This window comes from Haliotis rufescens, unplaced genomic scaffold (assembly GCF_023055435.1).
Source record: "Haliotis rufescens isolate VD_foot unplaced genomic scaffold, xgHalRufe1.0.p SCAF_15, whole genome shotgun sequence".
Taxonomy (NCBI): Eukaryota; Metazoa; Mollusca; class Gastropoda; order Lepetellida; family Haliotidae; genus Haliotis; species Haliotis rufescens.
In genome coordinates this window covers 5429571-5453230 of record NW_025963835.1, presented here as the reverse complement: position 1 = coordinate 5453230, position 23660 = coordinate 5429571, and the positions used below count along the sequence as shown (strand labels likewise).

Genomic DNA, 23660 nt, shown 5'->3' with positions numbered 1-23660 from the left:
AATAATGGAATCTGGACCGGACAATCCAGGGTTTGACAGATTCGCAACGACTACAGTGTATGGTGATCAAAATTGATTTTTAGACGTGTTTTTTCTTCAGTCAGTGTTTCAAAACATGTGGTTGTTTTCTCTGGAAGGAGGAGCCAAACAGTTTTGTTTGTGCCCCAAATTCATATGTTACAGAAGATCTCTATGTCAAGTCTTTAGCCGGCTGTTTATTCGTGAATCTTTTCTTGAATGTTTTGATGTTAGCCTGAATGACACGTCTGAAAACAAAGAGTGAACCGTTGTACAGTAATAATAGTGCCTGTTGTCAAATCTGACATAGATGTTACACAAATGTTCACACAGCCTGATATTGCAGCGTAAACGTCAGTGCCAATTATGACCACCATCTTCCTGTACCCCAGTTCTGCAAGGCCTTCCCATTGAATGATGAGTCGTTGAATTCGATTCTGCGGTAACGTTTGAGGCGGCGGTTGGCGTTGTAAGACAAGGCGAACCTGTCTCCCTTCTGTGTGGTGGAACGCTGTCGATCACCAGCATGTCACTGGGTAGCTGATCCAAACATCTGGTATCGATTCCTTACCTGCTGATCTCGTTTTGGCTAACATCAAAGACGTCTGCAACGTGACGTTGTGTTGACCCAGTTTCAAGCATGCCTATACATCTGCCTAATTCTTCTGCGTCAAACGAAGTCTTTGACGCAGTGGGGGCATAAGTGCAATCAGTTGTTGCAGTCCTCTGTAGCAAAAGTTTTGCTCTCTGATAGTGATGTGAAACGATTCTGTCCGTTCATCATGAAACTGAGGTCCTGTAGGGGATATCCAATCACTGATGATATTTCGTCGATGATTTTTATCTACAGTAAACTACGTTTATAACGAACACGCTCTTAACGAACTTACCGATATAGCGAACTTATTTTTAGTCCCGGTCATTTGTTGCATGTATGCAGTATATATGCTTATAACGAACTACGGTTATTACGAACTAAAGTTAGTGGTCCCTTTGAGTTCGTTATAACCGTAGTTTACCGTATATCAAAACTTTATCCTCAGGAAACCTTGTATATTTATGTGTATGTATATATAGCAGGTGTGCCAGATGTCAACGGGAGGAGAGACCACACGTCAGTCAAAGTATCCAGGTTTGACATGAAAGACATTCCTGTAGATTTTCTAATGTCCCGTGATTGGAAAGCTAAATAAGAAGCAATAATGTCTGATTTGGATAAAGACGTTAATAATCAAGCTGACATTGATATCATTCGTGATGAAAGGGAAGCAAAGTTGAAATGTAGGAAAGTTTTGTTGAATTCATATTAAAACAACTTGAGACGCCCTACAGAGAAAGCATGGTGGAATGAGGAATTTGGTAAAACATCAGCATCAGACAGAGCATATTGTGGACAATCGCCTGGAGAAGATGAAATTCCTCTATAACTCTTAAGATCACAGACTATTGACTCACAATGTACCATGACTCACAATGATACAAGTGACAGAACCCCTTCCCCTTGGCAGTAGCCACTAATAAGACAAGCAGGGTTACAGTGGCATATCTACTCCCCGAGGTATGCTGGGCTATATAAAATTCCGAAATCTTGGGGAGAACTTCCTTCTCGTATACCATTATTATATCAATGAAATCAGTAACAAGTAAAAAGGCATGTTTTCTTCATCCATATTTTAATGATGCCATTTCATTTAAAACTGCTTTTTTCACATTGCTTTTATGAAATGATTGATAAAACAACATGTTGCTGAAGTCAAAATGATTGTATCAAATATGCACTTGGTATGGTATATAAAATATATCAACAGCTATATTGAAATATAAATGATTATATATATGGCGTAAACATCATATATACTATTGACATATCCCTTTTGGGTTGTCCTTGTGATTTCTCTTCAAAAGTGCTGCTGCTTCGTTAAACAACATTCACTCACTCACTTGGGAATTCAACACGTGTGAACCGTGTGATGTAAATGGGACAGAAGCCGTTACAAAGTAAGAATGTAAGACATTGAGCAGATGATTTAGCAGTCGTCGAGTTTTGTGCCATCATGATCACATTTCTATTAAAGCAACTTAATGGGTCTGGAGGTCAGGCTCCGTGGCTTGGTTGATGACATGTCATCGTACTCCTCTGGAGCGGATTGTTGCTGATATCAATCACTGGCCTGTTTCTTCCAGACTCGAGTATTTTCAAGCCGCCGTCATACAGTAATAGTGTTGCGGCGTAAAACAACAAAGAAACAAGGTTGCAGTTGACGATCACTGCAGTCTCCACATGAAGGCCTCTTCTATTATATCAGCTAGTACCATATATTTCCCAGTGAAGCTGTGGATCTGCCGTCTTCATATCTTCATATATAGCTTTCATGGTAACACCCTGTTCAACACATAGCTTAGGGTCTATATGTATATTGTCTGGAATCACAGGGTGTCTTGCAAGTAACATGGTGAGCACACGGACTTCACCTTGCTCCACCACCACACCTGGTGACCCCGACGCCCCATATGTCAAGGAGCAGTGGAACTGCAGGAAGGAAGGGTTTTTTCCAAATGTATCATAGACGTTCAGGAGTTCCGGCGGGATCTTGCTCTTCAACAATTCTATTTTCATCTTTTTAAACTCGTATTCCTCAGTGATGGTGTAACAGTTGTGGTCTCTGTAGAGGGTCAAGCCTCCTGTATGACCTAGGAAGTTGAAGAAGCCTTTGTGGTTACTCAGGAACCGTGTGAATGCTTGTGGAAACTTTCCGTCCATGGACGGTGCCAGTTCTACTACAGCAGTATCCAGTTGTATATTAACATAACGCAAAGTCTTGAGTTGGAATACTCTTATAACATTGTCCTCATGGGTGAAAAGTACTGACAGTCCGTTTGTGACCAACCGCTTTTGTATTTCAGATTGCGTGGATGATGTTTCCTGAAGTTTTCGTATCTCTTCATCTGTTATTCCTGCAGTAAATAAACAAAATGTGTGTTACACTATGTTATCTACATGTTTGTAACCAATCAGGTATAGTCATGGGTACTGTAGTTTCAGGGGAGATGGCGAAAATAAAATAGAATTGTTAAATGCTACCATATGAAGTCATTGGTTGATATTCACAGTGCCAATCCTCGATTTCTCAGTGTATTCATTCATGGAAATCGAAATATGGTAAACGACTTTCAGTATGTGTTTCTTACCAAGAGCTTCTTTCAAGACATGCGCGGCTGTCATTATGCATCCATCACCAACCATGAAGCCGGTGCCATTGGTCTTAATTGAGCAGACAGATTCAGCAGCACGGTCAAGCAGGCGCATATCACTAGCTTTTTCGACATCTATACCATAGTTGCCTTTGCCAAGAGCACCTGGAATATTTCAAAATTGATACACAATATAAATAATCACAGTATACGGCTACTAATGCCACGTGATTAACCATTTCTTGGTAGGTCGCAATGAATTATTTGTTTTAAATCAAGTACTCTAATCCTGAAAAACTAAAACGACCAAACAGCGGGACTTGTTTTCAGTGAAGCTAATCATACCTTGCCCAAGGTAAGTATCGACCCATTCCCAATTTTCAAAATCACAATATATCAACACTATCACGGCGGGGCACCCATGTGGAGAATCGAACCCGGGTCTTCGGTGTGGCGAGCGAATGCTTTAACGACTCGGCTGTCCCACCGCCCTGATGTAGAAAGCCCACCCTCACTTGTACATTGTCATGATAGAAACATTGTCGCCAATGTGTAATTATGAATGTAAAATATAAACAGACAATGGCGGCGAATATGACGTTAACACTGTATGGAAAGTAACAAGAATCAGTTTCATCAGTACACAGTGTTTGCTTGTGCATGTATTGGAACTTGATACATGAGAAAGATGAGAAATATTTTCATTTCCAAAACTACATCAACATAGGAGTGAGTGAGTGAGTGAGTATGGTTTAACGCCGCTTTTAGCAATATTCCAGCAATATCACGGCGGGGGACACCAGAAATGGGCTTCACACATTGTACCCATGTCGGGAATCGAACCCGGGTCTTCGGCGTGACGAGGAAACGCTTTAACCACTAGGCTACCCGACCGCCCCCATCAACATAGGAAAGCGGTGAGTTATAGAAGTATGTCAGCTTACTGTTGTAGGAAATCCCGAAGTGATGCAGTTGCTTACAACTATGCTGAAATCCAGCACGGGTATTGTGCTACCAACTAGGGATGCGCATTGGGGAAGAGAAAAAGCTCGTCTTACCTGGAAATAGTTTATTACTTGTGGCTTTCTTTGCATCAGAACCGTGGGGTGCTGCTCCACCAGATTTGGGCGCTGCAGAAGCATATTCCTGCACAAAGGACAGAATCTTGTTAATCAAGAAACTCAACATTCCGGACGATCTGGTTGTGTCTGTGTTAATGGTGATAACGCGAAGCTCTCACGATTTCAAACACCAGCTTTGTCGCACGACCGATTGTCGCTGGAGGGGTAATATTACGGATCCCGAGAAGTATAGGTAATATATATTTAATCTAACAATAGTTCAGGCATAAACACATGTATCATATACTACATTAATATAGCTGTGAAAGACGAAAACCACGAGGGTTTTATAGGGTGGGTCAGTTCACAGATTTCGGTCTGAGTGGACGGGTGAGATCCGATCTGGTTCTTGTCGTCTTCGAGGAATGAGTGAGTGAGTGAGTTGGGTTTAACGCTGCTTTTAACAGACGTGAGTATTCAAGTTATATCGCGGCGTGCCAGCTTAATGTGGGAGGAAAGCCCGAGGTGATGCAGATCTCAGACGTTTACCACTTCGGTGAAACCCACGAGCACGGGTATGGTGCTGACATACCTAGAAACATTATACGGCGAACCGGGATTCGAATCCACAATCATAGGTTCCCGGCGTGCCTAAGGGACGCAACTCTGCACAGCGAATCGCGGCGCCTAAGACGACTGGGCCACCCGTGCCCCTCCTTCGATGAATGATAGCTTATCGAAATAATAACACTGCAAGATAATGTCACGTTGGACTAATACGAAATTAGGACACGTATCGGAAATATCGGAGTTATCAATAACTACAATGACTTCCGGATTAACGTTTCCCTGTGTGTGTTTGTGTGTGTGTGTGTGTGTGTGTGTGTGTGTGCGCGTGTGTGTGTGTTATCGTGTGTGTGTGCGTGTGTGTGTGTGTTAGCGTGTGTGTGTGTGTGTGTGTGTGTGTGTGTTAGCGTGTGTGTGTGTGTGTTAGCGTGTGTGTGTGTGTTAGCGTGTGTGTGTGTGTGTGTGTGTGTGTGTGTGTGTGTGTGTGTGTGTGTGTGTGTGTGTGTGTGTGAGCGTGTGTGTGTGTGTGTGTGTGTGTGTGTGTGTGTGTGTGTGTGTGTGTGCTTATTTGTTGTTTAACACTGCATGAGCACTGGTACTTATTATCCCCTGACAGCATCCTCAGTTCTCCATGTATGATATATGATGTGAAGAAAATCTAAATATTTTTCGTGTGTATGGTGAGTAAACTGTAAAGTTGACCACCTGTTTGAACCGGTCTTGTGTTGGACCGAAGGTTTAGTCTGGGTTTGAAAGAGGTGCGTATTATCAAGAAATCATGTGTGTACTTGTTGTTTAAAGCCGCACTAAGCAATATTACAGCTACATGGCGGCGGCCAGTATATGGAATCTGGATCAGACAATCCAGTGATTAATATCACAGTGAGCCACGATCCACGACTTCGGGGTACGTTGGCATATCATTAACAAACTCACCGATGCTGACCACCCGATCCATTCGGTCGCCTCTTACGACAAGCAGGCTAGGTTGGAGTCCCAATTTCCTCAGTGTAGCAACAAAACTCAAGGCCAGTGACTCAATGCTAAACATGTAACGAGGTTTCATTTGTACTAGGTACTTACTGCGTCTAAGCCCCGGTGAACCTCTTGAGTGGATCCTCTAGGCGTTCTACTTGGGAGGTTACAGGGTGTGTCTGTAACTGGAAGTAAATAATGTAATAAATGTGCATTTTTGACATTGTGGATGCACGGCCACTTCAGTTTATTTGTAGGTTAAGATTATTACACTACTAACAGAAATGTTTTACTTTACTAAGAGCTGTATCAGGGGCGCTGGGGTAGCCTAGTGGTTAAAGCGTTCGCGAAGTCCATGTCTGGTGTCCCCTCCCATGATATTGCTAAAAACAGCATATAACCATGCTCATTCACCCACATGAAAACTCCATTCATTTTATCTGAGGAGGTCAGTTTGAAAAATGCTTGCATCACGGTGTAAGATGTTTTCATTGTCACATATTGAAGAAAGTTAGGTAACATGGAGAAAATTATGGTTTAATTAAATACAAATATAATAAGCAAAGCGGAATAAAGCGATCACCATTGATTCCTGACTCCGACCTTTCCACCTCTAAAATATTATACCCAACCGACACCACACAACTCATCCCTTGTTCTAAAACGAAAGCATTTTGTCATTTCGTCATGTGAGAGTGCTACTCCGATTCGAAACCCGCATTTGCTCCATATTTGAAACCTCAATCTGACGCGTTCGGTTTCAAATAAAATGTATAGCTATGTGGAAAAGGCCAATGTTGACACATTATTTGGAGTAGAAACTTGGCCACAGGTATACACGTAAGCCCGTATTTTAGGAAGTTCACAGAGTGCTAGATTCCTATGGAATCCAGATATGCCCCGATTAGGAGGGAGTTCGTTGCCTCATAGATATTGTTTCGTATAATTTAAGGTTTCCACACATTTATGAATTATATCACTTCTTGGAAGACATAACACCAAGTTCCAAACTGATAACTGCATCCGTTTTCGAGAAGTCGACAAGGCAATTTGACAGGGTGTGAGAAACTGCAAGCATGAAGAAACCTGAAAAACGAGCTGTCATTAAATACCCGCATGGAAACGGCATGTCACCAGAGGAAATTCACGAAGATAAAAACTCACGCTTGGAACCCTTCATTTACAAGTGATAAGAAATAAGCGTGGCAAAAGTGGTACAGACAATGGCCTTAGGCCTGGTCGTCCTAAGAATGCCACGTCTGAAGCTTAAGTCTATAGAATGGTTGTGGCTGACCGACGTGTTATAATTCATCATATCACAGACACCTCTGGGAGTCAGTTTTGGGTCAATACAATCCATATTGACCGAAACTCTCCACATGAGCTAATGGATGAGCAGATGGATTCCAAGGATGTTGACGCCAGATCCTGATAATTCAGTTTGTGAATTGGTAGCCCAGCATGAAACCTATGTCAACCACTTTGATCCAGTGGAAATACATAGCCTCATCTTTACCACGGAGGTACAAGCGGGTGGCGTTCGTGACCTCGGTTTTCTGGGAGAGATAGGGAATAATCATGACTGACTATCCGCAGCGAGGTCAGACAATCAATAGGCAATATTATGCCATACAACTGCGTCATTTGAGAGAACTATCAAGTGAAAGCGTGGAGGAAAGTTCCATTCAGGTGTGACTACGTGCCTGTGAACCTCCTGCAACTGCAGAGCGTGTCTTTGACTTGTTTCACCGTGTCCTTACCATCCTGACCCACCAACCTCCGACTTTTATCTCTCTCCAAAACTCAAAACACATCTGTGTAATAGAGACAGTAACGGCGGGATGATTGTTGCGTCTATGTTCGTCGATTTCACCACAGTTGAAAATGTATTAGACCTGCATCACTTCAGACTTTCCTCCCACATGAAAGCTGACGCGATCGTACATAACAGAAATACGGTCATGGGCAAATTTTATCTCTAACGCACAATGAATATTAGGAAATGAAACAATAAACGTACCGTTATGTTTCCGAAAGTCTTTCAGGTCACTAACTAAGTCCATCCGATCCATATCACCCAGAAAAGTCTCCAGTTTGACCATAAAATTAGTAGGCTTCAACTGTTCCAGTACAGTCAGCAAATCAAAAGCATTTTTGATTTTCCCCTGCTTTTGTTTTCCTATTATGTCCCCAAAATAAAACTTTGCCTTTTCAACTTCTTCTGGTGTCAAATTCTGCGCTATCTCAAATAAGGCCAGTCTGAAAAGGAAGTATAATACGCTTGTCAATATGTATTTTCTTAATGATATCCTCTCTCCAACATTCCTTTCTCTCTTCCGCCTACCGTTCTGATTCATTTGAAGATTCTTATTGGGCAATACTATATAATGATTGATTCATGTAAATTCAACACGGTAGAAACATTTCTATAGTACGACACTATAGATTGATTCCTCTCTATGATTCAACATGGCTACATTATACAATGATTCTTCTTGGACTACATTATACAATGCTTACTTTAGGATCACAGTTTCCAATTATTTCTCTGTGGAAACATTTAACAATGATTCCTTTTGGGCTACATTATATAATGCTTACTTTAGGATCACAGTTTCCAATTATTTCTCTGTGGAAACATTTAACAATGATCCCTCTTGGACTACATTATACAATGCTTACTTTAGGATCACAGTTTCCAATTATTTCTCTGTGGAAACATTTAACAATGATCCCTCTTGGACTACATTATACAATGCTTACTTTAGGATCACAGTTTCCAATTATTTCTCTGTGGAAACATTTAACAATGATTCCTTTTGGGCTACATTATACAATGCTTACTTTAGGATCACAGTTTCCAATTATTTCTCTGTAGAAACATTTAACAATGATCCCTCTTGGACTACATTATACAATGCTTACTTTAGGATCACAGTTTCCAATTATTTCTCTGTGGAAACATTTAACAATGATCCCTCTTGGACTACATTATACAATGCTTACTTTAGGATCACAGTTTCCAATTATTTCTCTGTGGAAACATTTAACAATGATTCCTTTTGGGCTACATTATATAATGCTTACTTTAGGATCACAGTTTCCAATTATTTCTCTGTGGAAACATTTAACAATGATTCCTTTTGGGCTACATTATATAATGCTTACTTTAGGATCACAGTTTCCAATTATTTCTCTGTGGAAACATTTAACAATGATTCCTTTTGGGCTACATTATATAATGCTTACTTTAGGATCACAGTTTCCAATTATTTCTCTGTGGAAACATTTAACAATGATCCCTCTTGGACTACATTATACAATGCTTACTTTAGGATCACAGTTTCCAATTATTTCTCTGTGGAAACATTTAACAATGATCCCTCTTGGACTACATTATACAATGCTTACTTTAGGATCACAGTTTCCAATTATTTCTCTGTGGAAACATTTAACAATGATCCCTCTTGGACTACATTATACAATGCTTACTTTTGGATCACAGTTTCCAATTATTTCTCTGTGGAAACATTTAACAATGATTCCTTTTGGGCTACATTATATAATGCTTACTTTAGGATCACAGTTTCCAATTATTTCTCTGTGGAAACATTTAACAATGATTCCTTTTGGGCTACATTATACAATGCTTACTTTAGGATCACAGTTTCCTATTATTTCTCTGTGGAAACATTTAACAATGATCCCTCTTGGGCTACATTATACAATGCTTACTTTAGGATCACAGTTTCCTATTATTTCTCTGTGGAAACATTTAACAATGATCCCTCTTGGACTACATTATACAATGCTTACTTTAGGATCACAGTTTCCAATTATTTCTCTGTAGAAACATTTAACAATGATCCCTCTTGGACTACATTATACAATGCTTACTTTACGATCACAGTTTCCAATTATTTCTCTGTGGAAACATTTAACAATGATTCCTTTTGGGCTACATTATATAATGCTTACTTTAGGATCACAGTTTCCAATTATTTCTCTGTGGAAACATTTAACAATGATCCCTCTTGGACTACATTATACAATGCTTACTTTAGGATCACAGTTTCCAATTATTTCTCTGTGGAAACATTTAACAATGATTCCTTTTGGACTACATTATACAATGCTTACTTTAGGATCACAGTTTCCAATTATTTCTCTGTGGAAACATTTAACAATGATTCCTTTTGGGCTACATTATACAATGCTTACTTTAGGATCACAGTTTCCTATTATTTCTCTGTGGAAACATTTAACAATGATCCCTCTTGGACTACATTATACAATGCTTACTTTAGGATCACAGTTTCCAATTATTTCTCTGTGGAAACATTTAACAATGCTTCCTTTTGGGCTACATTATACAATGCTTACTTTAGGATCACAGTTTCCAATTATTTCTCTGTGGAAACATTTAACAATGATCCCTCTTGGACTACATTATACAATGCTTACTTTAGGATCACAGTTTCCAATTATTTCTCTGTAGAAACATTTAACAATGATCCCTCTTAGACTACATTATACAATGCTTACTTTAGGATCACAGTTTCCAATTATTTCTCTGTAGAAACATTTAACAATGATCCCTCTTGGACTACATTATACAATGCTTACTTTAGGATCACAGTTTCCAATTATTTCTCTGTGGAAACATTTAACAATGATCCCTCTTGGACTACATTATACAATGCTTACTTTAGGATCACAGTTTCCAATTATTTCTCTGTGGAAACATTTAACAATGATCCCTCTTGGACTACATTATACAATGCTTACTTTAGGATCACAGTTTCCAATTATTTCTCTGTGGAAACATTTAACAATGATTCCTTTTGGACTACATTATACAATGCTTACTTTAGGATCACAGTTTCCTATTATTTCTCTGTGGAAACATTTAACAATGATTCCTTTTGGGCTACATTATACAATGCTTACTTTAGGATCACAGTTTCCTATTATTTCTCTGTGGAAACATTTTACAATGATTCCTTTTGGACTACATTATACAATGCTTACTTTAGGATCACAGTTTCCTATTATTTCTCTGTGGAAACATTAAACAATGATTCCTTTTGGGCTACATTATACAATGCTTACTTTAGGATCACAGTTTCCTATTATTTCTCTGTGGAAACATTTAACAATGATCCCTCTTGGACTACATTATACAATGCTTACTTTAGGATCACAGTTTCCAATTATTTCTCTGTGGAAACATTTAACAATGATCCCTCTTGGACTACATTATACAATGCTTACTTTAGGATCACAGTTTCCTATTATTTCTCTGTAGAAACATTTAACAATGCTTCCTCTTGGACTACATTATACAATGCTTACTTTAGGATCACAGTTTCCAATTATTTCTCTGTGGAAACATTTAACAATGATCCCTCTTGGACTACATTATACAATGCTTACTTTAGGATCACAGTTTCCAATTATTTCTCTGTGGAAACATTTAACAATGATCCCTCTTGGACTACATTATACAATGCTTACTTTAGGATCACAGTTTCCAATTATTTCTCTGTGGAAACATTTTACAATGATTCCTTTTGGACTACATTATACAATGCTTACTTTAGGATCACAGTTTCTTATTATTTCTCTGTGGAAACATTTAACAATGATTCCTTTTGGGCTACATTATATAATGCTTACTTTAGGATCACAGTTTCCAATTATTTCTCTGTGGAAACATTTAACAATGATCCCTCTTGGACTACATTATACAATGCTTACTTTAGGATCACAGTTTCCAATTATTTCTCTGTGGAAACATTTAACAATGATTCCTTTTGGGCTACATTATACAATGCTTACTTTAGGATCACAGTTTCCAATTATTTCTCTGTGGAAACATTTAACAATGATCCCTCTTGGACTACATTATACAATGCTTACTTTAGGATCACAGTTTCCAATTATTTCTCTGTGGAAACATTTAACAATGATTCCTTTTGGGCTACATTATATAATGCTTACTTTAGGATCACAGTTTCCAATTATTTCTCTGTAGAAACATTTAACAATGATCCCTCTTGGACTACATTATACAATGCTTACTTTAGGATCACAGTTTCCAATTATTTCATTGTAGAAACATTTAACAATGATCACTCTTGGACTACATTATACAATGCTTACTTTAGGATCACAGTTTCCAATTATTTCTCTGTGGAAACATTTAACAATGATCCCTCTTGGACTACATTATACAATGCTTACTTTAGGATCACAGTTTCCAATTTTTTCTCTGTGGAAACATTTAACAATGATTCCTTTTGGGCTACATTATACAATGCTTACTTTAGGATCACAGTTTCCAATTATTTCTCTGTGGAAACATTTAACAATGATCCCTCTTAGACTACATTATACAATGCTTACTTTAGGATCACAGTTTCCAATTAGCTCTCTGTAGAAACATTTAACAATGATCCCTCTTGGACTACATTATACAATGCTTACTTTAGGATCACAGTTTCCAATTATTTCTCTGTGGAAACATTTAACAATGATCCCTCTTGGACTACATTATACAATGCTTACTTTAGGATCACAGTTTCCTATTATTTCTCTGTGGAAACATTTAACAATGATCCCTCTTGGACTACATTATACAATGCTTACTTTAGGATCACAGTTTCCAATTATTTCTCTGTGGAAACATTTAACAATGATCCCTTTTGGACTACATTAAATAATGCTTACTTTAGGATCACAGTTTCCAATTATTTCTCTGTGGAAACATTTAACAATGATCCCTCTTGGACTACATTATACAATGCTTACTTTAGGATCACAGTTTCCAATTATTTCTCTGTAGAAACATTTAACAATGCTTCCTTTTGGACTACATTATACAATGCTTACTTTAGGATCACAGTTTCCTATTATTTCTCTGTGGAAACATTTAACAATGATCCCTCTTGGACTACATTATACAATGCTTACTTTAGGATCACAGTTTCCAATTATTTCTCTGTGGAAACATTTAACAATGATCCCTCTTGGACTACATTATACAATGCTTACTTTAGGATCACAGTTTCCAATTATTTCTCTGTGGAAACATTTAACAATGATCCCTCTTGGACTACATTATACAATGCTTACTTTAGGATCACAGTTTCCAATTATTTCTCTGTGGAAACATTTAACAATGATCCCTCTTGGACTACATTATACAATGCTTACTTTAGGATCACAGTTTCCAATTATTTCTCTGTGGAAACATTTAACAATGATCCCTCTTGGACTACATTATACAATGCTTACTTTAGGATCACAGTTTCCAATTAGCCCTCTGTAGAAACATTTAACAATGATCCCTCTTGGACTACATTATACAATGCTTACTTTAGGATCACAGTTTCCAATTATTTCTCTGTAGAAACATTTAACAATGATCCCTCTTGGACTACATTATACAATGCTTACTTTAGGATCACAGTTTCCAATTATTTCTCTGTGGAAACGTTTAACAATGATTCCTTTTGGGCTACATTATACAATGCTTACTTTAGGATCACAGTTTCCAATTATTTCTCTGTGGAAACATTTAACAATGATCCCTCTTGGACTACATTATACAATGCTTACTTTAGGATCACAGTTTCCAATTATTTCTCTGTGGAAACATTTAACAATGATCCCTCTTGGACTACATTATACAATGCTTACTTTAGGATCACAGTTTCCAATTATTTCTCTGTAGAAACATTTAACAATGATCCCTCTTGGACTACATTACACAATGCTTACTTTAGGATCACAGTTTCCAATTATTTCTCTGTAGAAACATTAAACAATGATTCATCTAGGGTCACATTTTATTATGATTCGTCTCGGGCTACATTTTACAAGGATTCGTCTTGGGCTACATTATACAACGATTTCTCTATAGCTATATTATACAATGAGTGAGTGAGTGAGTTAAAATTTAACGTCACATCGGCAATATTTCCGCCATATCGTGACGAGATATTATACTAGATTTATCTGGGCTACATTATACAAAGATTCGTCAAGAGCTACATTAACAATTAATGCGAGTGAGTTGGGAAAACTCAAAGTGATGCAGGTATCAGACGTTTACCACTTTGATGAAACCCACGAGCACGTATAAGGTGCTGACAAACCTCGATATGTAATCGGGTCGAACCGTGATTCGAACCCACGATTTTCGGTTTCAGGCGCACCAAAGGGACGCACAGATAAGTGCGTCTCCTAAGACTTCTGGTTCACCCATCTTGATAAAGATTTATACGTATCGAGCTACATTATAGAATGATTCCTCTAGGGCTACACCATACAAAGAATCCTCTAGGGCTACATCATACAAAGATTCATCTAGGGCTACATCATACAAAGATTCCTCTTTGGCTACGTCATACAAAGATTCCTCTAGGGCTACATCATACAAAGATTCATCTTTGGCTTCGTCATACAATGATTCCTCTAGGGCTACATCATACAAAGATTCCTCTAGGGCTACATCATACAAAGATTCCTCTAGGGCTACATCATACAAAGATTCCTCTAGGGCTACATTAAACAACTATTCCTCTATGCAATGATTCCCCAAGGGCTTCATTATGTACGGATCATTCCTCTAAGACTACATCATACAGTGATTCCTATGGGCCTACATTATACAATTATGCCTACAGGGCAACATTATACAATTATTCCATTTGTGCTAAATTATACAATGGTACCACTCTGGCTATATAATGCAATGAATCCCTTGAGCTACATTATACAATGCTTCCACTAGGGCGACACTGCACAATGATACCGCCTTGGTTTATATTATTCAATGATTCCCTTGAGCTACATTATACAATGCTTCCACTAGGGCGACACTGCACAATGATACCGCCTTGGTTTATATTATTCAATGATTCCCTTGAGCTACATTATACAATTAATATAATAGTGCTACATCATGCACTGATTCCTATTGGCTACATTATACAAAGATACCTATAAGACTACATTATTTTAATGATTCCTATTGGGCTACATTATTCCATGATTCCTATTGGGCTACATTATTCAATGATTCCTATTGGCTACATTATTCAATGATTCCTATTGGCTACATTATACAAAGATTCACATTAGGCTACATCATACACTGATTCCTATTGGCTACATTATACAAAGATACCTATAAGACTACATTATTTTAATGATTCCTATTGGGCTACATTATTCCATGATTCCTATTGGGCTACATTATTCAATGATTCCTATTGGCTACATTATTCAATGATTCCTATTGGCTACATTATACAAAGATTCACATTGGGCTACATCATACACTGATTCCTATTGGCTACATTATACAAAGATACCTATAAGACTACATTATTTTAATGATTCCTATTGGGCTACATTATTCCATGATTCCTATTGGGCTACATTATTCAATGATTCCTATTGGCTACATTATTCAATGATTCCTATTGGCTACATTATACAAAGATTCACATTGGGCTACATCATACACTGATTCCTATAGGCCTACATTATACAAAGATACCTATAAGACTACATTATTTAAATGATTCCTATTGGGCTACATTATTCAATGATTCCTTTTGGGCTACATCATACACTGATTCCTATTGGCTACATTATACAAAGATACCTATAAGACTACATTATTTTAATGATTCCTATTGGGCTACATTATTCCATGATTCCTATTGGGCTACATTATTCAATGATTCCTATTGGCTACATTATTCAATGATTCCTATTGGCTACATTATACAAAGATTCACATTGGGCTACATCATACACTGATTCCTATTGGCTACATTATACAAAGATACCTATAAGACTACATAATTTTAATGATTCCTATTGGGCTACATTATTCAATGATTCCTATTGGGCTACATTATTCAATGATTCCTATTGGCTACATTATTCAATGATTCCTATTGGCTACATTATACAAAGATTCACATTGGGCTACATCATACACTGATTCCTATAGGCCTACATTATACAAAGATACCTATAAGACTACATTATTTAAATGATTCCTATTGGGCTACATTATTCAATGATTCCTTTTGGGCTACATTATTCTATGATTCCTATTGGCTACATTATTCAATGATTCCTATTGGCTACATTATACAAAGATTCACATTGGGCTACATCATACACTGATTCCTATAGGCCTACATTATACAAAGATACATATAAGACTACATTATTTAAATGATTCCTATTGGCTACATTATTCAATGATTCCTATTAGGCTACATTATACAATTATTCCTATTGACCTACATTATACAAATATTTTTTTGGGCCGGGGGAGGGGGTTACATTAAACAATGATTCCTGCTGGGCTACATTATACAAAGATTCCAGCAGAGCAACATCATACATCATTCTTCGAGGGCTACATTATACAAAGGTTCCTATTGAACGACATTATATAATTATTCCCCCGGGCCTTCATGATACAAATATTCCTATATGACTACACAACACAATGATTCCCTTTTGGCGACAGTAAACAATGATTGCTACAGGGATACATTATACAATGATTCCTGCAGAAGAACATAATACAATGATTCCTGGAGGGCTATATTGTACAATGCTTCCTCAAAGGCTACATTATACAAAGATCTCCATACGACTACATCATACAGCAATTCCTGCATTATATTACACTTATTCCCTTAGGGCTGCATTATACAAAGATTTCCATACGACTACATCAAACAGCAATACCTGGGTTATATTACACTTATTCCCCTAGGGCTACATTATACAAAGATCTCCACACGACTACATCACACAGCAATTCCTGCATTATATTACACTTATTCCTCTAGGGCTGCATTATACAAAGATCTCCATACGACTACATCATATAGCAATTCCTGCATTATATAACACTTATTCCTCTAGGGCTGCATTATACAAAGCTCTCCATACGACTACATCATACAGCAATTCCTGGGTTATATTACACTTATTCTCCTAGGGCTGCATTATACAAAGATCTCCATACGACTACATCACACAGCAATTCCTGGGTTATATTACCCTTATTCCTCTAGGGCTGCATTATACAAAGATCTCCATACGACACCACACAGCAATTCCTGGGTTATATTACCCTTATTCTTCTAGGGCTGCATTATACAAAGATCTCCACACGACTACATCACACAGCAATTCCTGCATTATATAACACTTATTCCTCTAGGGCTGCATTATACAAAGCTCTCCATACGACTACATCTATACAGCAATTCCTGGGTTATATTACACTTATTCCTCTAGGGCTGCATTATACAAAGATCTCCATACGACTACATCATACAGCGATCCCTGCATTATATTACACTTATTCCTCTAGGGCTGCATTATACAAAGCTCTCCATACGACTACATCATACAGAAATCCCTGCATTATATAACACTTATTCCTCTAGGGCTGCATTATACAAAGCTCTCCATACGACTACATCATACAGAAATCCCTGCATTATATTACACTTATTCCTCTAGGGCTGCATTATACAAAGATCTCCATACGACTACATCATACAGAAATCCCTGCATTATATAACACTTATTCCTCTAGGGCTGCATTATACAAAGCTCTCCATACGACTACATCATACAGAAATCCCTGCATTATATTACACTTATTCCTCTAGGGCTGCATTATACAAAGATCTCCATACGACTACATCATACAGAAATCCCTGCATTATATAACACTTATTCCTCTAGGGCTGCATTATACAAAGCTCTCCATACGACTACATCATACAGAAATCCCTGCATTATATTACACTTATTCCTCTAGGGCTGCATTATACAAAGATCTCCATACGACTACATCATACAGAAATCCCTGCATTATATAACACTTATTCCTCTAGGGCTGCATTATACAAAGCTCTCCATACGACTACATCATACAGAAATCCCTGCATTATATTACACTTATTCCTCTAGGGCTGCATTATACAAAGATCTCCATACGACTACATCATACAGAAATCCCTGCATTATATAACACTTATTCCTCTAGGGCTGCATTATACAAAGCTCTCCATACGACTACATCATACAGAAATCCCTGCATTATATTACACTTATTCCTCTAGGGCTGCATTATACAAAGATCTCCATACGACTACATCATACAGAAATCCCTGCATTATATAACACTTATTCCTCTAGGGCTGCATTATACAAAGCTCTCCATACGACTACATCATACAGAAATCCCTGCATTATATTACACTTATTCCTCTAGGGCTGCATTATACAAAGATCTCCATACGACTACATCATACAGAAATCCCTGCATTATATAACACTTATTCCTCTAGGGCTGCATTATACAAAGATACATTCTTGGCTACATAAATCAATGATCCCTGCAAGGCAACACAATGCAATGAGTCCAACATGGCTTAAGCATAGAAATGACTTCAATATGGTAACAGCGTTGAATGATTCAATATAGATTCAGCATTGCATGATTCCTGCAGGGAAACACCGTTGAGTTGAGAAACCCTACGCTCCCAAAACCGGGGGCACGGGTGGCCCAGTCGCCAAATGCGCCGCGATTCGCTTTGCAGAGTTGCGTCCCTTGGCACGCCAGAAACCTATGATTGTGGGTTCGAATCCCGGTTCGCCCCTATAATGTTTCTAGGTTTGTCAGCACCATACCCGTGCTCGTGGGTTTCACCGAAGTGGTAAACGTCTGAGACCTGCATCGCTTCGGGCTTTCCTCCCACATTAAGCTGACACGCCGTGATATAACTGGAATACTGTTAAAAGCGGCGTTGAACCCAACTCACTTACTCACTCCATTCCAAAACCGTATAATTAACTTACCAAACCGACTCTCAAAACCCTATCATCTACTCATTGGGCCTCGTATACTGAATAAAAACCTCTCACCCACAATCTTTCTCACACAACCCGCCATACTCTAGCCCTACTGGTTGTCTCTTACAACCCTGTCTGTCTCTCTTTCTCCCTCCCGCCTTACCTGACGGGAGACACGGTACCATCAGGAAATGTTCCATCTCTATCATCTTCAGGGCCAATCTGTTGAAGGGTGGGTAAGAGGTCGTTGCGGCCAATCTTCAGAAAAGCCTGAGTCAGGAGTAAAGTTTTGCCATGCTGTATTAACCTTTTCTCTTTTAAAGGTGTAAATATACCAAGAGCATCCGAAATCTTATCAAGTTTGTTTGGGGGGAGTAAATCTTTAAACATATATTTCAGGGCATTCAGGTCATCAGTGGCAATGTGTGAAGCAATCTCCATAAGCAATGCATTAAAAGTTGGTTCAGGAGCTGCATCTGTCTCTATGGTGGCCATTGTTGAATTTCACAAGACGGATTACCGTTCTGCTGAGTCAACCTGAAATGAAAAAGAATAGTGAATGAGTCCCATAGGACAAACTTCACTGTAGAAAGATTCATATAGGGCAACACTGTAATAATAATAATAAGAAGAAGAAGAAGAAGAAGAAGTGCATTTATAATGCGCTAAGTGGATGCTCATAGCGCTACACTATTATTACCCCGGTCAATGGATCAGTGAGCCCTCGATTTTCATTCTCATCTCCCTGAGGAGTATACAACCCAAACTGCCTGTGAGGCGCTAGAAGGTTAACAGCCACATTAGCATCCTAATTCCTATAGGACAAGCTACACTGTGGAACGGTACATACAGGGAAACACGACAGAATAATCCGCGTAAGGCAACACTGTAAAAAGACAACAGTATAATATAGTTCCTATGGGGGAGCAATAAAGAATGATACGTGGATAAAAACCTGATCCATTCTTTCAGATGTAATAATCTGTTTATGTGTTGATAACTGCAATATGAACGGCAATACGATCGCGATATATCTATTGTAGTGTCCGTCTGAGGTCTAGAATGTTATGTTGTATAGACGAATAGTCGTGTTACAGGCAGCACGCTTAATGTAATGTATTGTACTGTCGTGCAGTATTATCACTATTATGGTAATTAAGGTTGCCTTAAAATTGCTATGTTTCGTTTTCAGAGCAAATAAGTATATATATATCGTCATTTTTAACTAATGCTTAAATCCAGAAACCAGATGAAGTTCAATTTCCCACACTGAGTGACGATATGGCCTGTATTCAGTTTCTAATAACTTCTTAAAACAATGTCAGTTTAATATCACTATTAGAAAGATCAGGATTGAAACTTTTGTTCAATTGAAGAAAATCAGTGTGTGGCCATAATTGAGCATAATGTTAAACTGACTGATGTGAAAACTATTAATAGACATAATATAGCGACAATGCGGAAATATTACTTTCCTACTGTTGACATCTGCAGGACACGACTGTGAGGTCGTATGACGGGTTGTTAGAATGGCTGTTGGGGAATTACTCACACAAAATCTGTTTCATATAAACTCAAATAAGGCACACTCCATACACACTAAACTATGAAGTAAGCGACTGCTAATAACGTTGTTTAACAAACAAACACAACCCGGAAGTTGATGCACATAATAGTTTCCTTACCACAAGTTATATAATCATATTTTGCTTTGTGCATGGGCGTCATATAACAGATAATCGCTGCCCACTTTCTCTACTCTGTTCCCTGCCTACTTTCTCCGACCTGTTACCTGCCCACTTTCTCCGACCTGTTCCCTGCCCACTTTCTCCACTCTGTTCGCTGCCCCCTCTCTTCGATCTGTTCGCTGCCCACTCTCTCCGCTCTGTTCGCTGCCAACTTTCTCCACTTTGGTTGCTGCTAACTCTCTCCCCTTTGTTCGCTGCCCACTCTCTCCACTCTGTTCGCTGCCTACTTTCTCCACTCTGTTTGCTGTCCACTTTCTCCACTCTGTTCACTGCCAACTTTCTCCCTCTGTTCGCTGCCAACTTTCTCTACTCTGTTCGCTGCCCATTCTCTCTGCTCTGTTCGCTGCCTACTTTCTCCTCTCTGTTCGCTGCCCGTTCTCTCCACTCCGTTTGCTGCCAACATTCTCAACTTTATTGGCTGCCCACTTTCTCTACTCTGTTTCCTGCCCACTCTCTCCGCTCTGTTCGCTGCCTACTTTCTCCTCTTTGTTCGCTGCCCATTCTCTCCACTCTGTTTGCTGCCAACATTCTCAACTTTATTGGCTGCCCACTTTCTCTACTCTGTTCCCTGCCTACTTTCTCCGACCTGTTCCCTGCCCACTTTCTCCACACTGTTCGCTGCCCCCTCTCTTCGATCTGTTCGCTGCCCACTTTCTCCGCTCTGATGGCTGCCCACTTTTTCCCCTCTGTTCGCTGCCCACTTTCTCCACACTGTTCGCTGCCCACTTTCTCTACGCTGTTTGCTGCCCACTCTCTCCGCTCTGATGGCTGCCCACTTTTTCCCCTCTGTTCGCTGCCCACTTTCTCCACACTGTTCGCTGCCCACTTTCTCCACTCTGTTCGCTGCCCACTCTCTCCGCTCTGTTCGCTGCCAACTTTCTCCACTTTGGTTGCTGCTATCTCTCTCCCCTTTGTTCGCTGTCCACTTTCTCTACTCTGTTCGAGGCCCACTTTCTCTTCTCTGTTCGCTGCTCACTCTCTCTGCTCTGTTCGCTGCCCATTTCTCTGCTCTGTTTGCTGCCCACTCTCTCCACTCTGTTCACTGCCCACTTTCTCCCTCTGTTCGCTGCCCACTTTCTCCACTCTGTTCGCTGCCCACTCTCTCTGCTCTGTTCGCTGCCCACTTTCTCTGCTCTGTTCACTGCCTACTTTCTCCACTTTGTTTGCTGCCCACTTTCTCCACTCTGTTCACTGCCAACTTTCTCCCTCTGTTCGCTGCCAACTTTCTCTACTCTGTTCGCTGCCCACTCTCTCTGCTCTGTTCGCTGCCTACTTTCTCCTCTCTGTTTGCTGCCCATTCTCGCCACTCTGTTTGCTGCCAACATTCTCAACTTTATTGGCTTCCCACGTTCTCCGCTCTGTTCACTGCCAACTCTCTGTGCTCTCTTCACTGCCCACTTCCTCAACATTCTCAACTTTATTGGCTGCCCACTTTCTCCACTCTGTTTCCTGCCAACTATCTCGGCTCTATTCACTGCCCACTTTCCCTGCTCTGTTCGCTGCCCACTTTCTCCACTCTGTTCACTGCCCGCTTTCTCGGCTCTGTTCGCTGCCCACTTTCTCTACTCTGTTCGCTGCCCACTCTTTCCACTCTGTTCGCTGCCCACTTTCTCCTCTCTGTTCGCTGCCCATTCTCTCCGCCCTGCTCGCTGCCAACATTCTCAACTTTATTGACATCTGCAGGACACGACTGTGAGGTCGTATGACGGGTTGTTAGAATGGCTGTTGTGGAATTACTCACACAAAATCTGTTTCATATAAACTCAAATAAGGCACACTCCATACACACTAAACTATGAAGTAAGCGACTGCTAATAACGTTGTTTAACAAACAAACACAACCCGGAAGTTGATGCACATAATAGTTTCCTTACCACAAGTTATATAATCATATTTTGCTTTGTGCATGGGCGTCATATAACAGATAATCGCTGCCCACTTTCTCTACTCTGTTCCCTGCCTACTTTCTCCGACCTGTTACCTGCCCACTTTCTCCGACCTGTTCCCTGCCCACTTTCTCCACTCTGTTCGCTGCCCCCTCTCTTCGATCTGTTCGCTGCCCACTCTCTCCGCTCTGTTCGCTGCCAACTTTCTCCACTTTGGTTGCTGCTAACTCTCTCCCCTTTGTTCGCTGCCCACTCTCTCCACTCTGTTCGCTGCCTACTTTCTCCACTCTGTTTGCTGTCCACTTTCTCCACTCTGTTCACTGCCAACTTTCTCCCTCTGTTCGCTGCCAACTTTCTCTACTCTGTTCGCTGCCCATTCTCTCTGCTCTGTTCGCTGCCTACTTTCTCCTCTCTGTTCGCTGCCCGTTCTCTCCACTCTGTTTGCTGCCAACATTCTCAACTTTATTGGCTTCCCACGTTCTCCGCTCTGTTCACTGCCAACTCTCTGTGCTCTCTTCACTGCCCACTTCCTCAACATTCTCAACTTTATTGGCTGCCCACTTTCTCCACTCTGTTTCCTGCCAACTATCTCGGCTCTATTCACTGCCCACTTTCCCTGCTCTGTTCGCTGCCCACTTTCTCCACTCTGTTCACTGCCCGCTTTCTCGGCTCTGTTCGCTGCCCACTTTCTCTACTCTGTTCGCTGCCCACTCTTTCCACTCTGTTCGCTGCCCACTTTCTCCTCTCTGTTCGCTGCCCATTCTCTCCGCCCTGCTCGCTGCCAACATTCTCAACTTTATTGGCTGCCCACTTTTTCCACTCTGTTCACTGCCCCCTCTCTCCGCTCTGTTCGCTGCCCACTATCTCCGCTCTGTTCCCTGCCCACTTTCGCCACTCTGTTCACTGCCCACTTTCTCCACTCTGTTCACTGCCCACTTTCTCCGCTCTGTTCACTGCCAAATCACTCCACTCTGTTCCCTGCCCACTCTCTCCGCTGCCCTCTTTCTCCACTCTGTTCCCTGCCCACTCCCATCTCTTTGCTGTCCACTTTCTCCACTCTGTTCGCTGCCCGCTCTATCCGATCTCTTTGCTGCCCTCTTTCCCTGCTCTGTTCGCTGCCCACTGTCTCCACTCTGTTTGCTGCCCGCTTTCTTGGCTCTGTTCGCTGCCCGCTTTCTCGGCTCTGTTCGCTGCCCACTTTCTCTACTCTGTTCGCTGGCCACACTTTCCACTGTTCGCTGCCCGCTTTCTCCGCTCTGCTCGCTGCCAACATTCTCAACTTTATTGGATGCCCACTT

At 40.1% G+C, this 23660-nt stretch overlaps 1 protein-coding gene across 6 annotated transcripts; it reads right to left on the bottom strand.

Annotated features, from left to right (window-relative positions):
- Positions 1–1670: 1670 nt before the first annotated feature.
- Positions 1671–23138, bottom strand: LOC124134993. 6 transcript variants are annotated; one of them, XM_046500140.2, is made up of 7 exons: positions 22218–23138; positions 18892–19265; positions 7834–8072; positions 5922–5998; positions 4269–4356; positions 3208–3375; positions 1671–2973 (listed from the first exon to the last, which is right to left on the bottom strand). In XM_046500140.2, exons 2-7 carry the CDS (start codon positions 19221–19223, stop codon positions 2321–2323), a joined length of 1557 nt encoding a protein of 518 aa, XP_046356096.2. In that variant the 5' UTR covers positions 19224–19265; positions 22218–23138; the 3' UTR covers positions 1671–2320. The 6 variants fall into 6 exon arrangements, with proteins under 6 accessions (XP_046356096.2, XP_048252030.1, XP_048252028.1 ...); XM_048396073.1 differs by lacking the exon at positions 22218–23138 and adding an exon at positions 20414–22208; XM_048396071.1 differs by lacking the exon at positions 22218–23138 and adding an exon at positions 20208–20403.
- Between the last annotated feature and the right edge of the window lie 522 nt (positions 23139–23660).